General features: G+C 35.1%; 1 protein-coding gene across 2 annotated transcripts in view; it reads right to left on the bottom strand.

Moving 5' to 3' along the window:
- Positions 1 to 24,785, bottom strand: part of LOC124373464 (egl nine homolog 1-like) — a 45,622-nt gene that overhangs the window by 10,211 nt on the left and 10,626 nt on the right. For both annotated transcript variants that reach the window (XM_046831840.1, XM_046831846.1), the window contains exons 2-3: positions 13,438 to 13,557; positions 7,664 to 7,803 (exon numbers count right to left, since the gene is read on the bottom strand). In XM_046831840.1, the coding sequence (XP_046687796.1) occupies positions 7,664 to 7,803; positions 13,438 to 13,557 (260 nt within the window). The remainder of the gene's footprint in view (positions 1 to 7,663; positions 7,804 to 13,437; positions 13,558 to 24,785) is intronic.

Below are 24,785 nucleotides of genomic sequence, written 5' to 3'. Positions count from 1 at the left end.
CGTCACTGCAGTGATGATCATCAGTTGTTGAGAGTGATAGATCGTTGCTGCAGCGATGGTCACCAGTACCTGGGTTAACCCTCCAGCTGGTATGAAACGAATTTTCGTCGCCAAAGGCCCGTCCGATTTGGCGACGAATATTTGTCGCCAAAGTAAACATGTACACAGTTATTGAAATTTTAGGCAATTAAGGTCATAAAAATGATGTTTATTTGATATATTTTGGAATAGCATTAACTATAGTACCGATTTACTTTTCTTACTTCGATTATTGTCTTCTTTGTTTACCGTAAAACAACGTTCTCTATAACAGCTGACATGAATGTACGAGGGTCAGTCAAATATAAACAAGACTTTTAACTTATACGTTTATTAAAGCTAAACAATACAATGATTACATGTTACTGCTTTTCTACATAGTCTCCCTCAACTCTCACACACTTTTCCCAGCGTGAGGATAGCTTATGGATCCCTTCTTCATAAAAGATTTGAGGTTGTGTCTTGAACCAATTGCACATAAATTCCTGTACTTCCTCATCACTTTCAAAACGGTTTCCACCAAGTGCTTCTTTGAGAGGACCAAAGAGGTGAAAGTCACATGGAGACAAATCTGGGCTGTAGGGAGGATGTTCCAATGTTTCCCAATGAATTTGGCGTAATTTCTCTTGGGTCAAGGCAGCTGTGTGAGGCCTAGCATTGTCATGAAGCAAAATGACATCTCTGATTGGCTGATTACGCCTTTTGTTCCGAAAGGCTGCTTTTGCTTGCTCAAGAAGTTGACAGTAATAAGCAGCGTTCACAGTACGACGTTCGTGTAAAAAATCAATAAGCAAAAGGCCTTTGCAATCAAAAAAGATGGTGGCAAGAACTTTCCCAGCAGACAACCGTGTTTTGGCTTTCACAGGGCGAGTTTCGTCTTTCTTTCGCCACTCCATTGACACCATTTTGGATTCAGGAGTGTAGTGATGGACCCACGTTTCATCACAGGTTATTATGCGATTTAAAAAACCATTCCCCTCTCTCTCAAGCCGATTCAAAAGCCTTTGGCAAATGTCTCTCCGGGTTTGTTTTTGATCGAGAGTCAAAAGCCAAGGGACCCATCTTGCACAAATTTTCCGAAAACCCAGATGCTCTGTGACGATGGAATGCACACTACCATGACTAATTTCCACTTCACTGGCAATTTCATCTATCGTTAAGCGTCGATCATTTTTAAGAAGTTCACGAACAGCACAAATGTTCTCATTAGTCAAACTGGTCCTTGGACGACTATTGTGACTTTCATTTTCAACTGTTTCACGTCCGCCTTTGAACTTTTTAACCCAATCGTACACTTGAGAACGTGATAAAGTCTTATCCCCAAACTGAGTTGTCAGTCTAACAAAAATTTCACTTAGTTTAACACCTTCGTTTGTCAAGAACTTAATAATAATTCGTTGCGCAACTGCAGGTACAACCTCTTGTTCAGACATGGCTACAATGACAAACAAAACAGCACTGAGAACGCATTGTTGCAGCTTTCCCCCTCCCCCAGGCTGCCCCCTACCACTACTGCAACATGGCTACCTGCTACAACCTGGACGTTGGGTATAGTAATGAAAGTCCTGTTTATATTTGACTGACCCTCGTAGTACGGGTCAACCACATTGTTGTGAAACTGTAAACAAGTACCGGGTTTGTGTTTGAGGTTACGAATCCAATAGTATTTGGTGTTGTTATTATTATTGTTTTTTTAGCTTTCTTAGGTTATAGTTTTAGTTGTTCAGTATGGGTGAAAACTTTAGAGACCGATCAAACGATCTTAGAGAGCTCGCAGGGCGGGATCTAGGGACGCTGCGTGAAAAATGAAACTTTGTATATATTGTACATATGTAAATAAGGTAAGATTAAAATGTATTATTTTATTTTATTTTTGTTTTATCTGTCATACTTATATAAGTATAAATGCAGTCAAGAGATTATGTTTACCCACAAACAATAATATTTATTTTAAAATGTACGCATTTTTGAAAATAAGTAAATATGGGTGCTTTTTCATACAAAGCCCTGTAACACATACGTTTTGAGGTAAAAGTTACAATAATTATATATTTTTGGAATCAGGACAACATTTTGAATAAGTTATACATTTACAGTTTTGATGTAAAGCTTATTACTAAGCAGTTACACAACGGAATATTTACAAAAATAATGTCCAAAAAATGTTTTCTTACATTTTGTAAAAAAGAACAAAAATATGTTTCCATGGAAACAATAAGATATTGTTATTATAATGCTCTCCATATAGTTGTGAATACATTGACATATAATAGTTTATATTTGGACTAACAGTTATGAAATGTGATACATTATAAGAAACGTCTGCGAGGCTGTTAAAATAGAGCCGCCAGGTACAGAGTGACACCATTGCCAGTTCTAGGGTTAAGTAACAATTTTAATCATTGAAGAAAAATTGCACATACAGAAAAAATTGCTATTTTGCACTAAAATCCAGGCTCTACCACTGAAATACAATTCACAAACTTAATTTGTTAACCACTATTAACAAAAAAATAAAATAAATAAAATTATATAACAGTAAATATGCAATCATCTACTAAATTACCAAATTTCCAAATCTCAAGCCCCTCTACCTGAGAACATTTTTGAAGATTTTGTGACTTGAAAATTTCACAGATTTCCATGATGAAAAACTTTTTTAATCGTTTCTCAGTGAGCACTAAGAAATAAAATGAATCAAAACACAAAGTACTTAGTACTTCTAGAAATTTTGAATGAAAAAAGTGAGTTGTATTTAGATTTATAGATATAAGATGTTATAATCTTGTTGTTGTATAAGTATTTATGCAAAATTATCCAACTTAAAATAGAACAACAGTCATTGGTGACATAACCACCACAATCACAGTACATGCAGAAACAGCATGACTTTGACCTGGTGTTATCTAAAATGGATCTTCAGGCATCATAATGTTTGTAATGGCCTTGGTTGCAAATAAATATATTATTTAAGAGGCAAGAAAATTGTTTACTTACGTTCAGTTCTTGATACATTTTTAGTTATGTCTGGGTAAAGTTAGAACAACTTGGAGGAATTTAAAAATAGTTTAATTAAATAGTTGTACTATTTAACAAATTATACATCGTTCCATATTTTTTTTATCATACATTTAATAATATTGTTAATGTATAGACAAAACTTTTAACCTACAATTTCAAGCTCAAATTTATTATAAAACTGATTTGAATAACTGTATTTAAGGCAGTCGCAGTCATCATAAAGAATGATAACAAATTAGTTATCATTTGTTATTAGTTATCATTTTAATAAGTTAGTATGCTGCACATTTTTTTTATTTGAGTTTTTTGGTCAGGTAAGTTTCATCAGTAAAAGTCTTCTATTCAAGTTTTTTTTCTAATACATTTAGTTTAAAAAATATGTGATACAATAGGGCGGTGAGACCGTATGGAATAGTCGTATATGAACCCAGTTACCTACAGTTAGTTGGTTAAGTATAGGTCATGTTCTGTGTTTTTTTGTTGCTTGATTACTGTATTTGATAGTATAGAATGGGATAGGGAATACTTATTAATAGTATATAATGAAATGTTATACTTCCCATTAATGTTAATCAACTTATTAAAATGTATTATTACTTTTACTATACTAGTTACCTTTATTTTTTTGTATCGTAAATTAATATTATATTAATCATTACAATATACAATAAGAAACATATTTTAGAGATGTGTTTAAGTTAGCAATTTTACTGTCCTAGAAATATTACGGTTTTACAAATGTGATTTCTGAGTTTTGTAACATTTAAAGCGCCTTTAAAATTCTTAAACATGAAAATATCCTACTAAACAAAAAGTTTTCAGAAGAGCTTTCAAACATAGCCAAATACTACTTGGAATAAACAAACTAAAATAGATGCATGCCTGATATGGTTCAATTAATTTATTCTAATGCCATCAAGTCCAAGAGCAGATTTTGGCAGCCAGAACTTCCTTACAGGTCACCAGATCACAGTGAATAAATCACGCCCAAAAGCTAAAGGCAAACATGCCGGGACAACAAAACTGGTGCAATAGCTGAACAAATAGGCCCCAAGGTTTTGCTCACAGTTACAGGAGGGAAACAGGTGAAAAAATGTACTAAGTCCAAGTCCTTCTCTATATAATGACACCCCAAGAAATTCCTACCTAGACCACACAGATCTATGTACAAACCTATAATAGTTTCTATTACTTGCAACAAACCACCAATATCAGAGTGAGGTTTCTTGTACAAAGCAATCCTCTCACATGAAGATGGCTGCACCAAGGCATGACCTCATAAAAGCACAGATAGAAGATATTTGCATTTCCGTAACAGCCATATACTGGGTTATTGTCTTGGTACGTGTGCTATAAAACGAGTAATATGTTGACATTCTTGAGCATTTCAAAATAAAACTCAATTTCAATTGAGTTATGAATAAGAAATTGGACAGTTTCTTGTGTAGCAATTACCTCTTCCCTCATCATGAAATGGAACTGCTCGATACTCTAGACCTACTTAGGACTTTTCCTAGATTTGAACTTATCTTCACCTCATCAAGATGTGCTCTTCTCCAATGAACACCCACACTGATTTTATAGTAAAAACTCTTGGTGAGTTCAGGCACTCAAATTTAGTAGGAAATACAAAAACATGGGGGAGGATCAGATTAGTAAAAATGTTTGGAAAAAAACAATCAATGGAGTGATCTAAATTCCCTGCGATAGCATCTCCAGACTATAATTTCACTTATCTATAGCAGGATCAACTGATATAAGGCATGCTTGAGGAATATCCTGGAAAGTTACAACCTTGGTTAGCTCTGCCCTCTGAGTCGGCCTGTGTTGGCACCAATTAAGAAATTAAAACATTGATCAGGTTAACCATCCCCAGGTGCAGATAGGCATTTGTTAAGGCAAGAGTGATCCCAATTCTCACTGCAGGAAACTGTTTTGTGGTCATTCCCACCAAAGAAATAGTGGTCACTGCACCGTTATAGGATCAAAAGTTGGCAGTGAAAGAATTTATTCTCAACAGGAGAAGGTAGACTCTTCTAACCTAACATCACTTTATTTCTTAGTGCAATTTAGTAATAATGTGAAGTAAAAACCTATAAATATACATACATACATATATACACCATATGTACATATGTATATATATATATATATATATAATTTCAATAAACGAATCACAAAAAGTACTTGCTCCGCCGGGAGTCGAACTCAGATCTCTCACTTGACGGGTGAATGTGCTACCATTACACCACAGAGCGCTTACTTTTTCCGATTCAATTATTTTGTATTTGGCCGTATCTGTCACATATGCGTTTAAATAAGCAAACTAAAATATGATTGGAAGACCAAATACCTGTCATCTATATTGAAATTAAATAAGGCAATTGCCATTTATACAATTTAATGTAAATAAAAGTAGTTTTACAGGTATTTGGTCTTCCGATCATATGTTAGTTTGCTTATTTAAACGCATATGTGACAGATACGGCCAAATACAAAATAATTGAAGAACCGGAAAAGTAAGCGCTCTGTGGTGTAATGGTAGCACATTCACCCGGCAAGTGAGAGATCCGGGTTCGACTCCCGGCGGAGCAAGTACTTTTTGTGATTCAATGTTTATTGAAATTAAATAAGGCAATTGCCATTTATACAATTTAATGTATATATATTAATAAAACTAATTTTGAATTACGTACAAAGAGTAAATAATTTTGCTTAATACAAGGAATACAAAGTTATAAACTAAATTTGTAGTTAATGTTTAATGTTATAAATTAAAATTGTAAAATGTAATTTATACATACTGCTATCCATATCTTAAATTTAAACCATCCGGATGTTTAGTTTGTAGCACCCTCTGATGAACTATTTCTAAATAATTCATTTTAAGTTTATGGGGGTTCTGAATTTTGTTAATACTTTTTAGAGAAAAGCATTCATAGAATTTTTTGTTATGCTCCATTGCATGGGCCGAATTAGGATTGGATTTATAGATATATATATATATATATATATATATATATATTGGTAATTGTTTAAAACTACACTTTTTCACTGTAAACCACCTTATATATACACACATTAGCTGTTCAATTGTGCGAGGAGCTGCAATCAAGACAGCAACCATCTAACTTCACTGAAATAATTATTTGGAAAGTATCGTTCATAACCAGATGTGGTTGGTACTATTTGAAAGAGCATAAAAAAATCTTGTATTTGTCAATTAAAGGAGTTTTTTTTATTAAAAAAATGTTTTAGTTACATATTTGGTCTGCCAAACCAACTGCAAACTTCTGAACTGTGTGTGTGTGTGTCTAATTTCAATAAACATTGAATGATAAAAAGTACTTGCTCCGCCGGGACTCGGACCTGGATCTCTCACTTGCTGGGCGAATGTGCTACCATTACACCACAGAGCCCTTACTTTTTACAATTGAATTATTTTGTATTTGGCCGGATCTGTCACGACTTTTTTTTACATTAATTAAATTTGTATCAATGGCAATAGCTGAATTTAATTTAAATAAATATTGAATCACAAAAAGTAGTTGCTCCGCCAGGACTCCAGCCTGGATCTCTCACTTGCCGGGTGAATGTGCCACCATTACATCACAGAGCCCTTACTTTTTACAATTCAATTATGTATGTATATATATATATATATATATATATATATATATGTGTGTGTGTGTGTGTGTCATATATATAAATATATATATATATATCAAACGTACTTAAAACAGATGATGGCATTCATAAAACACATCTGTTCATTTTATATATTTATGCCAAATATTAACAAAAGAACTCTGGTTTACAGCTATCCGTATTGGGGTTAAAGAATTTGAACAGCTGATGATTTGTAGCACCCGATTCTCAGTCTTTTTGTCTGCCATTACTCATGTTCTGCCATTCTGCACCGTACGTTACGTTATATGCAATCCGTGTTTTATAACTGTGTTCATGTTGTGATATTAATTAGTTAGTGTTGTTTTTAAATAAATGAGTGAACAGTTTTTAATTTCTAATCAAATGAGATTTTTGTGTTTCAAATCATGTTATTTATTGGTTTCATTTCTTTACTTATTTATTTACAATTTTTTACAATGAATTTCACACATACTCAGAAATGTTTATAGATTTTTTTATTTGCTTACTAATTTTATAAACAATACAGTAAAATAATTGTCAATAAATTTTTTTAGAATTTGTATATTTTTGATACAAATTTCCAAAAATATATTTATAGAAATTAAGATACATGTTTCATACATTTTCTTTTTAATGAATGTCATATTTTACATGTTCTTATATTGTTCTAAATAAATAAAATATACTAGTTTATGAAGCCAAAAGTAAAATAATCTGTTATTGTTACAATTTATTTTACATTTCTTTCATGAATACTTCAAAACAAAATTACGTAGAAGACTGTTACTTAACATTATGTATTCTTTATGCCTATATTTTTTATTTGTGTATATATTATTTTTGTTAGAAACAAAAATATTACTCTTTAATTCCAGGACTATTTTTAAGATGTTAAGCTAGAAACTACATCCCAAAACAATCTGTTAATTTCTTGATAGCCAGGCTCCCCTACCTGGTTTCATATGCGGGCTGTACTTCATGAGGATTTCTTCTATCAGACCAGAAAAATAGAATTCGATCGAATAAGGGTTCAATATCTGCCACTTGATCTTGCCATCCTTCTGGGAAGATTCTCAGTAATCCTCCATTACGCTGCACAACAAAAATTAATTCAATAAACTTACAGGAAACTGAATGAACAATTGTAAAACTAACCTTTTTAGATAAAGAAATGAATTAAAAAATTGTTTAGCTGATTATAAATTTATTAAACTTAGTGTATGTAAGATTTTACAAGTAACAATAATTTGAAAATGATACTCCTATTTCCAATTTTTATGAACACAATCTAACCAGCTTTATTTTCATAAATCAGCCCATTACAATCAATAAAACTTTTATATTGCAGTACATCACTTTTTAAAAGTTTATTTTTATTCATTCCACATTACAAGTAAGCATCTAATGATTAACCACAGAATTAAAATTTGATTACATGAGGGGTTATGAATAGTAATTTATAAGGTGTGATAACAAATACGGTGAATAATTTTTTATTTAAAAAAGTAATAAACTTACATTGAATTCAATTGAACCTCCTTCAAAGTACTGTCCTTGGCTGGCAATGCAATTATTCTAATGTTTAATGCATAACTGGAAAAGTTTCTGGAAGGCTTTTTTCTGAAGGGGTTTCGGCTGCTCAGTCTTGGCCCACTCAATGTCAGGAATGGTTTAAAAGTTTTTTTTAAGAACAGTTTTAATTTTTGGAAAGACCCAGAAGTCTCATGGTGTTAAATTGGGTGAGAATGTCGGATGTGGACACAAAGGAACACTTTTTTTCTGCTAAAAACTCACGAGGTGTGAGGTGTGACATGGAGCACTACCATAATGAAGAAAAAAAAGCCATTCGCCCATTTTTCTGGTCTCTTTCTTCGCATGTCGTTTCGCAAATGTTGCATTACGCCCTTATAAAATTCAAGAGTTCACAGTTGTGTCTCTTGGAACAAACTCTAATATCGCACTATGCCCTTATTATCGAGAAAAAAACACTGAGCATGACCCTGATGTTCAAGTTTGACTGACGTGCATTTTTAGAACGAAGAGATGCACTGTTTTCCCATTGAAAATACTACATTTTGGTCTATGGGTCATATTCATAGACCCAACTTTCATTTCCAGTTACAATTTTGGCCATGAAAGTACGGATCTGCTTCAAGACTCTGCAGACTGATGCACGATTTTCCTTCTGTTAATCACTCAAAAGTCTAGGATCAAATTTTGCATTCACTCGTCATATTTGTAAATTATTGGTTAAAATACTTTGAACGGAACCATAAAAAATGTTACAGATTCGATAATAGTCATTCACCTGCTTGAATGAACCATTGTTTCTATTTTTGCACATTTTCATCTATCTTTGAGTATAATGGACATCCCGAATGCTGCTTGTTTTCAACCGACTCAAAACACTGAGTGAGTCATAACACTTGTATACAGTCTTCAGAGTTATCACATAACAATTTATGTGTTTCTTTTGCAATCTTTTGCCACTTAAAACAAAACTTAATGTTAATACGTTGTTCAAAATCTGTGATGCGTGACAGACACAATAACCACAACCTCATTCTAGCAGCTCTGGCACTCGACTGATGAGCTCCAGCATGTTGAAACCTGTCATTACCTGTCTCAATAGATCACGCTACAAGGCAAATATACCATATGAATGTAACGTCAGTAGTTGCTACTATAAAATTTCATTCACCGTATTTTTTTATCACACCTCATATACAATTAATATTAAAAGTTTTTTATTTTATATTTCATTTTTGACACCAATGCATTCATTTTAATATTTTATTTTAATCAATTATGTCTGATATGTTTGTAAATTACGGTCCATTACCATGCAAAATAGCTAATGGGAAGATAAACTTGACAGATAATTAAGCAACAGAGAACATGACAAGATTAGACCAAGTAGTGTGGAACTTAGTAGGTGGCAAAACCAAACTGAATGATATTAAATGTGATGTTAAGCATTTGGCTCTTCCTTATTCCATGTCAAAAACACGTTGGTACTATGCAAGAATAGTATTACATTCACCATTTCAGAATAATAAAACAATGAATGGTTCATACCAAACTTTCTAAATATTAGTAGGCAACATCTGTTTATTTTAAAACATTATTAGTAATAAACTTTAGACCTTAAAAAAGGTTTTGTGTAAACACTTTATAAAAATAGCTTATTTATTTATTGTATAAATTATTCATGAAGTATGATAAACTAAATCATGCAACCTACAATGAGTATTTGTTTTATTTGTTAGTTAAAGTTTGCGCAAGTTCCAGGTTGCTGATTGTTTTCATGGAACATATTTTGTGGTCATTACACTTAGATAACAATGAATACACCTTTACTTCTATTGGGAGCGTCGATATACTCTACACACAAATATAGCTTAAAAATACTAGAAGTAATCTCTACATGGATGTCTCATTCAGCATTCAACTAGTAAATAGCACTCCTAGACATTCCCTCTCTATTGTGACCAACATTATTGACAATAGCTTAGAAAATTAGAAATAATCCTTTTCACCTGGATGTCTCATTCAGCAATCAACTAGAAAATAGCACTCCTAAACATTCCCTCCCTATTGGGACTGTCAATGTTATTGAAAATAGCTTAGAAACCCTAGAAATAGCCATCTTTACCTGGATGACTCATATACCATTTAACTAGTAAATAGCAGTAATACTCCTTGCATCTCTATTAGGGACTTCCACTTTGTTAACAACAGGTTAGAAAATTGGAAATAATCCTTGTCACCTGATGCCTCATTCATCATTCAACAAGTAAATAGCACTCCTAAGCATTCCTTCTATATTGGAACTGTCAATGTTATTGACAATAGCTTAGAAATACTAGAAATAGCCATCTCTACCTGGATGTCTCACTTATCATCCTACTAGTAAATAGCAGTCATATTCCTTCCATCTCTATTGGGACTTTAACACTATTGACAATAGCTTAAAAATACTGGAAATAATCCTTCTCATCTATATGTCCAGAACTAATAAAATACCAGAGACTGCTTTCTATCTCTATTGGGACTGTCTACATTTTTGAAAAAAAAAAAAAAAAAAAAAAAAAAAAAAAAACATAATCCAATTATACGAGGTGTGGCTATTAATTATTAATTTAATTTATTAATTTATTTTAATTTTATACATAATAACTTATTGCTACCTGGAATATGCATTCCTTCTCTATCCCTACAATGAATGCTCCATACGAATTTTCCATTGTTAGAAACATCTGCTGTCAACTCCTTCACAAATCCATGGAGATATATATATATACATATAAACAATCATAATTGCTTTAAATTTTGACTTGCTCAATTGAGCTTTTTTAGCTCTTGGTGAAGTTGGGCTCTTCCAGTGCATTGGTACTTTGTTTCCAGATCATAAGTAAAAAACAACATTTCATCACATGTTATGGTTTCCAAAAAATCTGGGTCATTTTCAATCACGTACAAAACGGTTTAGTGAGCTTCTTATTCAAACATTAGAATTTTAGGCACCATTTTAGCACACATGTGTTGCATATTAAAATTGTCATGTAAAATTTGCGGTACACATTCTAAATCAATACTGTGCCTAAAGCGTGAATACTTAATTGATGGTCAGATCAAATCATATTACAAATTTTCATCAGTTTTTGATGTTTAAAGGGCAACCTGGTCATGAATTATCTTCTCTGTCATCTTTAAAATGCTTTAAAACTTTCAAAAACACGTGCTCGCGATAAGTATTTACTGCCATACACTTCTTTCAGTAAATTAGAAGTTTCAGTAACAGTTCTTCTAAGTTCAGAGTGAAATTTCACAATAATTCTTTGCTCTACTATTACAGTAACCATCAACAATAACATGAACGTAGGCTCTGACTTAGTTCTTTGTTTGAAGTTTATTTTTGATGATGGAAGGACTATTTTTTCCGGACATTTGCAATCGTTCAGTGAAACAAAAAAATCAGTAACACTACGTTTCGAGATCTGCAATCTGATCTCTTCTTGAGGTAAATAACTAACCTAATACATAATTACAAACTAGGTTAAAATAAACAAATCATACCAAAGCGTTGTGGCACGCCCAAGTCAGGAATCACAACCACCATGTTGTTTGTCAACTTCACTAACTATAAAACATGCACTTAATAAAAAACTACACACAACACTAATCATTAAAACTGAACTACAGAATACAGGTCACAATACGTCTGCATTCGTCTACGAACCACCTACGACTGACCAGAGGCCAATGGAAAATGGCAATCGTCACGGCAGAAAGAAACAAGATGGCGGAAATAAAAAGAAGCGAGACTAGCTGCATACTAAAGAGAAAGGTTCACACTAAACAGCTGTTGATTAATCGCGGTTGACGCATGCCTCCATGATCTGCAGCAGTGTCAGTCTTGTTATTTAACCCTTTAAGTGCTGCAGAGTTTTGCTATATGGTATGCATAAAATGCCGAGCGAAAATGCCTGATTCTGCAAGGGTCTGGTTAAAAATTTCATAACAAATTTATTTATTGGTATAATGTCTTGGGTTTTTGTTTTTTTTTTTAGATAAATATATTTTCTTTATACATATAATACATTGATCACTTATTTAACGTTATTATACGAATAAAAAAAATCATTAACAAAAACTTTATGAGCAAAAACATTTAGTTTTTTATTTTTACAAAACTTAGTGCTATTGAAATATTTTATTTTTTCACTTTTAGTTATTCTATCTTATACTCCATTTAATTCTTTACAAAAAGACATATAAACGTTTTTTTATACTTATAAATAAAGTTTGGAAAATAAATATAAAAATATGAACCACTGCAAAACTAGAAATTTTCTAGCCTAACCTAACACTCTGTGTATTGTCTACACTGATAATGCTTAAATATAATGCCTGCAATACTAGGTCTTCATTGCCAGCAATGTTTTTACGACTCATTGTTTATAAATATCACTGAACAAACACATAAAACGTAAAAACTATACAAACGTATTTAGTAAAGTACTAGATGCTTACGATCGCCGTAACTCGCGGCCAAGTCATTGTTCTACTTACACACAGACTAGAACAACATACACAAACGAAATAATTTAAAGATACTAACACTAAAAACCCATTTACACTTAAAAACTTTCAATACCATTTGTGAAATAAACAGCAGCGCAAACAAAACACGTGACGGCTCGTCCGCATAGCGGTCGATTCTAATCTCGACTGACGCGCTCACTTTACAACCATTGTAAAAATCAGAATCTAACCAGAATGCAACAAAACCTACATCAAAAGTTACGTTGAAGCCTTTGGAATGCGTATGTATAGTCATTGAGCCAATTTAGATAAATACTGTATAAAATATAAGCGTTACTGCAGAAGTTGCCAACAGCGATTCTGGCATTTCTTGCATATAATGCGGGATCGCTCACAGCGATGCTCCGGCACTCAAAGGTTAATAAGCCACACCTCACATTTCTATCATCTAACTTTTCAGGTCATATCAAGTTGAAACATTTTTAATACAAAAATTAAAATTTTGATTGAGATATTCACTTACTGTAGTTTTGTTTAACATTAGCTGACTGAAGATGGCTGCTATCCACACTGATGCTGAAATATCTTGAAATTTTAATTGGGCTAGTAATGTTTTAATGCAATGTAAACTAGAAAAATTTGCATAATAGTGATGGCACAGAAATACTGGAATCTTACCTGGATGTCCCAATCAGCATTCAGGTAGTAAATAGCAGTGATACACCTTCCGTCTCTATTGGGGTTGTCAACATGTTTGACATAATGAGTGCCATGGCCAGGATAACAAGCAACCATTGCCTAAAAGTAAAAAGTATGAATTTAGTTATCAAAATGTTGTACATAAATTTTATTTGAACGACTTATTAATGTTTTATAATGATTTTGTGTGTTTATAAATACAATATTCTTATTGTAACCTATTATAGCATCAAGAGTGTTAGCTAAATATAGCTAATGTTCTTTTTCTTTACATTCTAACCTTCTGAGTGTTATTAACTTTACATAGACTTTTTTTTATACTCATGACAAATTTTATTTCTACAAAAAATTAGTCATGATATCAACAAGAAAATTAATTGATAGAATATTTCAATGCAACCGTTGAAATCGACAATGGCAGTCCAATTTTGCTATCCAAATTTATATTTTTAATTGTCACTATATTTAATCTTTCCTGTAAATTTAGTCACTTTGAGATACCAATGATGACCCAGTAAAAATTTAACTTTCTCCATATATATATATATATATATATATATATATATATATATATATATATATACAGTGTCCCAAAACTGTATGGACAAAAATATAGCAAAAATATATTGTTACTTCGGTCCAAACAAACGCATTTTATCTTATGAACATGGGGGCTAAGTTTCCCATCTATAAATATAAAAGAAAGTCATGTTAGTTACACTATTTATAACTCGAGAACGGTTGGACCGATTTTGATGATTTTTGTGTGTTTGGAATTGTCTTTGTCGGGAATAGGATAACAAGTATTAAAATATCATAAAAGTTCACAGGATTCCACCCCACTGGTCTCTAAAAGTTACGGAAATACCTGTAAGAAATGCATTGCAGCAAACATTTATGTTATTAAGTGAAAGAGCCTGTTCAAATTTAATCAGCTGTTCTTTGCAAACATATATAATGCGACAAAAGAAATATATGTTTATATCTTTTAATTACCATTTTAAATTTCTTTACATTTATAGTTTGAAAGCATAGAGTAAGCTTAACCCTTTTAGGACCAACTAACGATATATCGTTAGTTTGTCTTTTAGGCTAAAAATACCAACTAACGATTTATCAGTAGTTTGGTTTTATGGGTATAAGAAAATAATTAATAACTTTGATTCAACCAAATTTTGACTCCACATCTATTGATAGTTTCTACATTAACAATCGTCTTTGAATTTAGTAAAATTTTAATCCACGGAGGAGTGGGAAATGATAAATTGCGCAGTTGGTAGCGCTAGCTCTCAGCCGCGACCAACACGCGATCACCAGCGCCAGCTGACTGACGCAGCCTGCCGAGTTTGTTTACATTTTGTTCATTGTGTTTAGACGATTATCGTGCTTGTATCGTGCAGATACATGGGTGGAATTGATACAAACGACATGATGCTGTATGCTTATCTGGATGAGAGGCGTACAGTCAAATTCTGGAAAAAAGTTGTATTCAACGTTTTTGGACAAATGGTTCTAAATTCGTATATTCTATATAAACTAAATTGTTTAGGTAAGCCTATGACTAGATATCAGTTTGTTGTGTCAATTATTAGAGACATAACTGAGGAATGGCTACAGATAAAGACTCCCAGTGGTACTGGTGATGGCGGTGATGCTCCAGACAACCAGCCGGCTGCCAACTCTTCTACTCAAACTTATGGAATATTCAAGTTACCAGGGAAACAAGAAAAATGTTGTGCTGTATGCAGTAAAATTAGTCTTCAAAGTGGTGGTAAAATGAAGAGATCCAGAACTGCCGGTGTCAAATGTAATAAAGGCTTACATGGAGTGTGCCTTACCAAACATGTTTGTTAGACTTGTCAGCAGTTCTGTAACATTTTTTCTGTGTGCAAAATAATTTATTTTTAGTTTTTTAGTATGAGTAAGTTTTAGAATAGTTCTCATGAACTTTCAAACTTAATAAGACCATGAAATAACTGAGTTAGAGACAAAATATTGTTTCATTACTGCTTAATTGGCCTGTTCTCTGTCATTAAGTTATCTTTTTCTGCTTCTATCTATTTTCTAATTTTTACCATTATTATTATTTTTCCTCGTATCTCAGCCATTTATTGAAAAAAAGTATTTAAATAAGTCGCAATCTCCTAAGCAATAACTTGTAAATACATGTATCTATATGTGTGGACTGTTCTATTTTTTTTAGATTACACAAAATTCCTGTAAACCAAAAAAAAAATTTTTTTTTCAAACAACTTTTTTTATTTATAGGTGTTAACGAACCTTTTTTTGATTTGCACAAAGTAAAACCTATTTTCTTATTGTTAGTCACTTCATGCAGAAAAAATTGTTGAAAAAATTATTGAAATATCTCCACTACTTTAAATATACAATTTTTCCCCAAACCCTTACACTTTTTAAAAATACAAGGCGGTCTTTTAGGCATAGAAAATCTGAAAACGCGCGGTCCTAAAAGGGTTAAGAGAAACAGCAAATTTTGTTTCAACTGTTTCTGCAATCATTGTTAAGTATAGACTTTACTATCCAGATAATACAATTCAAATTTTAATTTTTTGCAATTCAAAGCAATTATCTCTGCATATCCAAGTCAGATACGTACATTATTGGCTATCATCATTTCGACATGCTTTCCATCGAACCCATCTAACCTGTGGCACAAATACAAGGATGATATGGCGGAAGATATTTTACATGAAATTCGTGTCAGTTCAAGAAATTCCGATCTTGAAATGAATGAGGAGATACATAATCGGGCCTTGCTCTTGATCGAAGACATGTGTTATCTCATGTGCGGTAGTTTATTAGTTAGGTTAGGAATGCCAGTGCCAAATCATGAAATGAATGAAGCATTTAATTGAGAATTGGAATGGGAAATGAATGAAGCATTTAATTGAGAATTGGAATGGGAAATGAATATGATCACCAGGAATTAGATTTAGTAGTTCAAACGAATGTACCCCTGATGAATCCCCAACAAAAAGAAGTTTATGATACATTAATGAAGGCAATTGATGATGGAAACTGTTTATATTTCCTGGATGCCCCGGTGGAACTGGTAAGACATTCCTCATGTCAGTAGTTTTAGCCACTGTTCGTGCAAGATCCAACATTGCGGTTGCAGTTGCTTCTTCTGGAATAGCAGCCATATTGCTAGAATGATGTCGTACGGCACATTCTGATCGATAGGCCGTGCTTTCGCAGTCCCTATGCGTACTGAACATCGGGATCAAGCCAGCATTTGCCCTTTTGCTCTACGCGAGGTTTCTGTCCTCGCTGAGCTGGCCTTAGGACACCTGCGTTAATCTTTGACAGATGTACCGTCCCAGTCAAACTCCCCGCCTGGCAGTGTCCTCGGATCGGATCACGCTAGGGAGTGTTTGCCGGTCGGTGTCGGCGCGCGCCGCAGACGACGCCGGGCCGCGGCCGGAACCCGAAGGAACCGGTTACGCGACTCACCGACGCACGCCCCGCGCGACACCGGCCGCCGGCAACCCTTGAACGCTTGGCGCGAGAAGACCGTACCGCCGTGCCGAAGCAAGCGACGGACGCCCTCCGCCCAACCGAGTAAGTAAAGAAACGATGAAAGTAGTGGTATTTCACCGGCGACACGGGTTGCCCCGATCTCCCACTTATGCTACACCTCTCATGTCTCCTTACAGTGCCAGACTAGAGTCAAGCTCAACAGGGTCTTCTTTCCCCGCTGATTTTTCCAAGCCCGTTCCCTTGGCAGTGGTTTCGCTAGATAGTAGATAGGGACGAGGGAATCTCGTTAATCCATTCATGCGCGTCACTAATTAGATGACGAGGCATTTGGCTATTCCTGCTGACTAGGGGACCAGCCCCCAGCCAGGACTTCCCTCGTATGGCGCAAGCCTGGACGAGGTCGCCTTCCATGGGATCTGGACGGGAGAGGGCTTACCCACGTTTCACCACTCTCCCTGCCTCACATGGAGGAAAACGAGATAACCTCCTCCCGCTCTCCAGCGGTCGGCGGCTGCCAAGGGGCGGTTCGGCATGCTTGGAAAAACCAGGCAAACGGGCCCGGGTAGAGATCTTCCACCCAAGGATGAGGTCAGCTACTCCTTTCGGAGCATTGCCCAGGGAAAACCTCGCGGAGGTCCCCACTCACTCGCCTTCCGACAAGTGACCCGCCGCCCACTGGGTGTATAGAGCCCAGCGTACTCGCTTCGGCTCCCCCCGGGGGTTGTGTCCCGCCCGCAGGACACTAAGCGTAGGGGGGCCGGCCGAGCCCCCCTAAGAGAGTCATAGTTACTCCCGCCGTTTACCCGCGCTTGCTTGAATTTCTTCACTTTGACATTCAGAGCACTGAGCAGAAATCACATTGCGTCAACACCCGTGGGGGCCATCGCAATGCTTTGTTTTAATTAGACAGTCGGATTCCCCTGGTCCGTGCCAGTTCTGAGTTGATCGTTGAACGGCGACCGCGGAGACAGGAGGCCCGTCCACGCCGGCCGCACCGGCGCCCCCCGGAGGGGACTGACCCGATACGGACCCGCTCGCGACCAGACAGCCAACGCCTCACAGCAAGGAAGATCCGCGTGAGGCCAAGGCGCGGGACCGAGCAGAGAATCACGACGGCGCGAACGCGCGGGGACGCGATACGGCCCGAAGACCGCACACGCCACACCGCTCGCCGCAACCGCCGATCGACTCGCCCAGGCCCGGCTCCCGGCACGTCTACGCTTCCCGACCAAGCCCGATACACCCCGATCCTCAGAGCCAATCCTTGTTCCGAAGTTACGGATCAAGTTTGCCGACTTCCCTTACCTACATTATTCTATCGACTAGAGGCTCTTAACCTTGGAGACCTGCTGCGGATTAAAATTGCTGTTAAATCTTCAATCTATTGAAGAACCAACATGCAACATTACAAAGCGCTCCGCTATGGCCAAAGATTTATCAGAATCGAAGATCATCATCTGGGACGAATGCACAATGGCGCATGAACGTGCATTGGAAGCACTTAACCGAACATTGCAAGATCTACGTAATCACTCGAGATGTTTTGGAGGCGCAATGATTTTACTGTCTGGCAATTTCCGCCAAACATTGCCAGTAATTCTCAGATTGACTGCTACCGACATAATAAACGCTTGCCTCAAATCACCGGCTATGGGGCTATGTTAAGAAACTTCAGCTGACAACAAACATGAAAGTTGCATTGCTAAACGATACATCTGGTGAAGATTTCTCTGAGCAATTGCTGACTATGGGTAATGGTAGGGTACCTGTCGACGAATCGAGCGGATTGAATTCATTTCCTCAGAATTTCTGTAACTTTGTCTCATCGAAAGACGAACTCATCAACAAAGTATTCCCAAACATCATTACTAACCTCAAAAATAATGAATGGTTGAGTGAGCGAGCAATTTTGGCAGCTAAGAATAAAGATGTAGATGACCTAAACTACATAATTCAGAATGAGATCATTGGTACACTGCATTCTTTCAAATCTATTGACTGTGTAACAGATGAAAATGATGCCACCAACTATCCGATTGAATTTATAAACTCCTTGGATGTATCTGGCTTACCACCGCACAATTTACGACTAAAGATTGGTTCCGTAGTAATCATGCTTCGAAACTTAAACCAACCAAAACTGTGTAACGGAACACGTTTGGTGGTAAGTAAATTGATGAACAATTTGATTTATGCCACAATACTCAAAGGAAAATTCAAAGGTGAGGAAGTTCTCATTCCGAGGATCAACCAACATGCCATTTGAGTTTTAACGGCTTCAATTTCCGATCCGTCTTGCATTCGCCATGACTGTAAATAAGTCACAAGGCCAATCGTTGAAAGTTTGTGGTCTTAATCTCGAACATCCATGTTTTTCCCATGGCCAATTATATGTGGCATGTTCACGGGTCAGAAGACCTTCCGCATTATTTGTTTTCGCGCCTAATAAAAAAACAAAAAATATAGTTTATCACAAAGTGCTACAATAAATGGCAAATAAAGAATCATTGATTAAATATTTTTTTTATTTACTATTATCCTAATTTAAAAAGTAAAAAATGTGATCATGTGATTTTGCCTGTACGGCGGAACGAAGTTTGCCAGTTCAGCTAGTTTTTTACATAAATATAATATCTTTAATGAAATTTTATAAAATGTTTACGTAACAAGGCCAGTTGCTACAAAGAAATATCACAACATTACTCTTAATACTTTCAAAATGTTGGCCATTCAAAATAAAACTTTCAAACCAGCAACTTTATAAAAGAGTTACAATAATAACTTTTTTATTAAATTTTATCATAAATCTAATGAAACTAAAATTATTGAAATAAAATAATAAATAACCAAGTTTTTGCAGATTTACTGTCACAAGACCCAGCTCACATTGTGGTTCTCTGTGAATAGTGGTTACTGAGTGATACTAAGGCGTCTGCCACAGTCAAATGTTAAATTTTGTTTTTCCATGCCAATGAGATCGTGTAAAGCTCTTTTAGTATTATATTAAAGGCTGTTGCTAGCCTGGACATGAGAGAGTATTGTTCCCTGCCCCCTTTGGCTGGAGAGACTCGAAGAGAGCTGGCCTTTTCTTTTTCAAGTTGACACGACTAAGATATAGCCCACTATCCCTTCTCATAGGATCTTGGCAGGAGGTGACCCCCATTATGCTTACCCATCCTAAATATCCTGCCACTCTGGAAGCAAGCGGATAAGTGCTTTCAGGACTAAGAGCAATAAGAAGTTTCTCAGCTTCTTGTTCTGTTAAGAAAAAATCTCTGATCATTTAATTTTATGGATTATACGTCAATTAATAAAACCTCAAAAAAATATTTGTACACAATATGTTGTTCTGTATGTTTTATAAAATAATAGGCTATAAATTTTCCCAAATTTTGGATGTATTTTTGAGAATTTTCTTGTGGGGTTTAGACTTTACATGTGACATTTAAATCTTTGTAATTACTTTAAAAACATATAATCAATGTTATTATTAAGATTTTGGGTGTAAATAAAGAGCGAGTTCACCGTTATACCATGTGTAAACATTTACTGTAGGATAAAATTTTTATTTTTTACTATCGCATATGATAGTGGTGACTGCAAAGTGATATGCGTAATAATTGACAAGGGAAATTAGTTCTACAACATCAAATCATACAAATAATCATTAAAAAACATAAAATCATAACATAAAATCAACATCATATAGAAAACTTGACACATCTATTGTGAACCGGGTTGCAGTGAAGATTCCCACCCTTCTGGCTTATCCTGAGTTACGGTTTGCATATAGATTGAGAACACGTTTACTCTGGCTTGAGTCACCACAGATGACACCAAATTTAATTATATTGCAGGTCATATGGATGCCAAATACACAGCCGAGATGAGACATTCGAATCAAGCCGCCAGCAACCAAAAAGTATGAGAAGCTCAAGGACAAACTTATTCAGCAACTTGGCTAATCAAAAACAAGATGAGACAGGTCCTAGGACACAAACACAGTGGAAACCTACACAGTTCTTGAGACATCTCTGCGCTGTCACCGGTATGGTAGTCCCTGACAGTGTTTGAAGCCACTGACACAAGTCATCTTAACGATTCAACAGAATGCTGATTACACCCTTGCATTTTCACTGATGCAGTGTTAGAAGCCAGCTCACAAACTCAAGTAGTGGAGGCCACTGCCGCTCCCAACACCATGGAGGCCCTAATGAAGAATCTTACAATCTTGATCACGGCAAACATAAGTGAGGTCGCTAACGCACTGAGGCAAGAAATTGCTCAAGTCAGAGAGAGATGAGTACCATACTCGCTGCTCTGCCTTGTGATCATGTCCTCATTTACACTCAAGTTAGACAAAATAGTCCAAATGGGAATCACCAAACCTTCCTCAAACAGCAGGTCTTTTCTACACATGGCTCCCAACAAAGACTCTGAATAGTGGACATATGGAGAATACAGAGCCCTTAACTCTAGAACCATTCCCGACTGCAACCCGATTCCCAACAACCAGGATTTCTTACACTTTTTCAAACTTGTGAAAACTTTCTCTACAGTACATTTTGTACATGCATACCATCAAATTCTGTTTCTCGTGGTGATAGCCCAAGACAGCCACCACTACGCCATTTAGCCTTCGGACTTTGCAATGCAGCACAGACATTCCTGTGATTCATTAATGATGTTTTGAAAGGCATACATTTCTGCTATGCCTACATCAACGCTATTCTTGTGATATCTAAGTTTGAAGAGGAGCATCTCGCTCATCTATGGTTGCTGTTTGAAAGGCTCTCCTCCTTAGGCAAGTGAACTTCAGCAAGTGCATTCTGGGTGCCAAATACATCAATTTTCTGGGGTTCCTTATTTCCAGAGAGGGCTCCACAAACAATTAGCTGAGAAGATACAAGCTGTACTATCATACCCCAAATTGAAGATGGCTTAAGACCTCACACATTTCACAAGAATGCTAAATTTCTATAATCATTTCCTGCCAAACGCTGCTTCGCTATTGGCTGCTACATGATCTCTTGAAAGGGAACTTAACAGGTAACACACAGATTGTCTGGACAGAGAATGGAGAAGAAGCATTTCAGGCCTGTAAGCGCAATCTTGGTGAGGCAACATTGGTGGCCCATCCGATCTTGGATGCTTCGCTGGCTGTCATGTGTGAGGTATCTAACCACTCTGTGGGAGCTGTCCTACAACAGAAAGTAGGTGTGACATGACAGCCATTACCCTTCTTTTCCAAGAAACTTAATTCTTCATAACAAAAGTACAGCTTATACGATCAAGAGTTGGCAGCTATATACCTAGCTGTCAAACACTAGGAGGGTACGGATTTCATCATCTACACGAACCACAGCCCCTGACCATTTTCCATCAGAGGCCTGAAAAATGCCTGCCAAACTCTGTCAGGGTAAATCGGATCTTCTGAAAGAAAATGTATTTTTGTAATAGTGAACAATTCCCTTCCCCATTTAGTGCAATTTGCATTAATTCCGTCTCAAATCTACAAAAAAAAAAAAAAAAAAAAAAATTGTCTGGGATGAAGAAGACAGACACAGATGCAGATGGGACATGTTTCATTTAAAACACAATATTGTACCTTACACCTGTCAAAAATAAAAAAATCTCATTAGATTCAGTATGTACACCACATACATTCTGGTACTGAATCGTGAAGCCGATCATTGTCCACTCATGTTTGTAGCATCCTACAGTGATTAAGGTAAGATGCCTCTGAGCCAAAGACTAAATACTGAAATAAACTAGGCATAGATGAAACAAAGCCAGGTCAGAGTGGTTTCACCAATCAAGAGTGGGAGGAAATATCTGATTCATCTACTACCAAGCATTGCACCTCACTACTGTAAATTATTACAGGTACACAATATTATATACACTCAACAATGGTAGTCTATTTGAAAAATAGTATCTAATATGTCGTATTTTGAATTTTTTATGCAAACAACAACTAACAACTTGTTCATTTTAAATTTAATTTCATGTACTTTAAATTTGTTTTCTGCTTTGTCTAAACTCTAAAAATACATACACACCTTTGTTTTCACTAACTACTCATACACATTATGTAGACAAAAAGTTATCACTATCACATTATTTCACCTTTAGCAGGTTTATTATGGTACTGACCAGTATTTTATTTAAATAATCTATTATAATATAGTTATAAAATTAAGATCTACAGATTATTCTTCAATTTAATTGAAAAATGTTAGTATAAAAAAAATTACTACTGATGATTTAATGGGTTATGTTTCATAACAAAGACAAAAATCAAAGTCAAAATCTTTTATTGTCATCTGACTATATACATAGCATTGACAAAGGTCAATTCAATATTATTTATCTATAAAAATAGTTGACAAAGAATTGGATTTTAGAACACCTGCTTACAGTGTAAACGATATTAAATATCAGATATGATTAGATATTAGATATAGAATTGTATTAGATGTGTTATTGAAGACAATTTAATAGACATAGGTCATGGTACGGTATAACCTGGTGGCCAATTTACGCATGGCAGCAGCCCACTTCCGACCTTTATTTGTTCTTCTATATATGTCTGATACATCCCTATCCAAAAATACATTAAAAATTTATAGGAAGGAGGCACCTTCCTGCCGTTATCTTTTCCTTTCGGGTGGCAGAAAACAAGAACCAATTGTCATATTGACATGTAATTATATGAGTAAGTCACATAATAATGAATTTTTTTAGGTCCCCAGTAAGAAAAAACTCTTCCAAAGATAGTGGCTTCCGAATAACACCAAAGTACCATGGATGCTCATTATTTGGGATTTGCTTGTGTTGACTTTTGAAAAATGGTCCACAAAAGTAGTCCCCACTCTAAATTTACAAATCTCTAAATTGACAGAGTGAACAGAGAGAGTCTAAAATCATTTTATTGCTCTCAAATTACTACATTTGAATGTGCCTACACTTGTTAATCAGTTGTTTTAATTGAATGTTTCGACTGTTTTTATCAAATGAATAATTTTATATTAAAATTTATTCAAGTTCACATGTAATTTCAACTTATTAATTATATTAATGTTTAATGTAAACAATAAACAACAGGAAGTAACTTTTTGCAGAACTTGTAAATCGCAATGAATACGAGGAAATAGTGTGAGATTAATAATTAGTTGTTGTTGAGTGGTCAAGAGAAGTGTTTAAAGAGTGGAATACCAGCAGACTGTTTAGCAAACCATCTTTGTGATATTTTGTACTACGGGGAAGTGTGCCTGTCTGGGGAGAATCCTTTTATATATTATCTGATATATTATCCAACTTCATTATTATATGTAACCTAATCGTACCAAACAAGAATTACAATTATAATATATTTTTTTTAAATACTGTACAATTTTTAATCAAATACATTTAGCGATATTTTATTAAAACATAATATATATTTATATTTAAAATACAATATTTTAAATATTGTTCAGTCAGTCTCATTTACTGCTGAGATTCATTCAGTTGAACCAGTCGGAACAGAGTTACTGAGCCTTCCCGCTAGAGAATGCTATACCGGTCATCGTGTTGACTGAACAAAATAACAAATGAATGTAATGACCGAGTGAATGAAAGGATCTGCTTGTAAAAAGTGTTCGAATAGAGGAAGAGACAGTATATTGTACAGTGAATGGATAGATATATAACAATAAATGTATTGTTTCAGGAATCTAGTAAATGTAAATATATCTATTAAAACTGATTAAGAAAACGTCATTGTAAGTTACCAGATATATTACTAAATATTTTAAATGTTAATACATATAATCAATTGAATT

This window comes from Homalodisca vitripennis, chromosome 1 (assembly GCF_021130785.1).
Source record: "Homalodisca vitripennis isolate AUS2020 chromosome 1, UT_GWSS_2.1, whole genome shotgun sequence".
NCBI classification, from domain to species: Eukaryota; Metazoa; Arthropoda; class Insecta; order Hemiptera; family Cicadellidae; genus Homalodisca; species Homalodisca vitripennis.
This window is presented reverse-complemented; position numbering and strand designations above follow the sequence as displayed.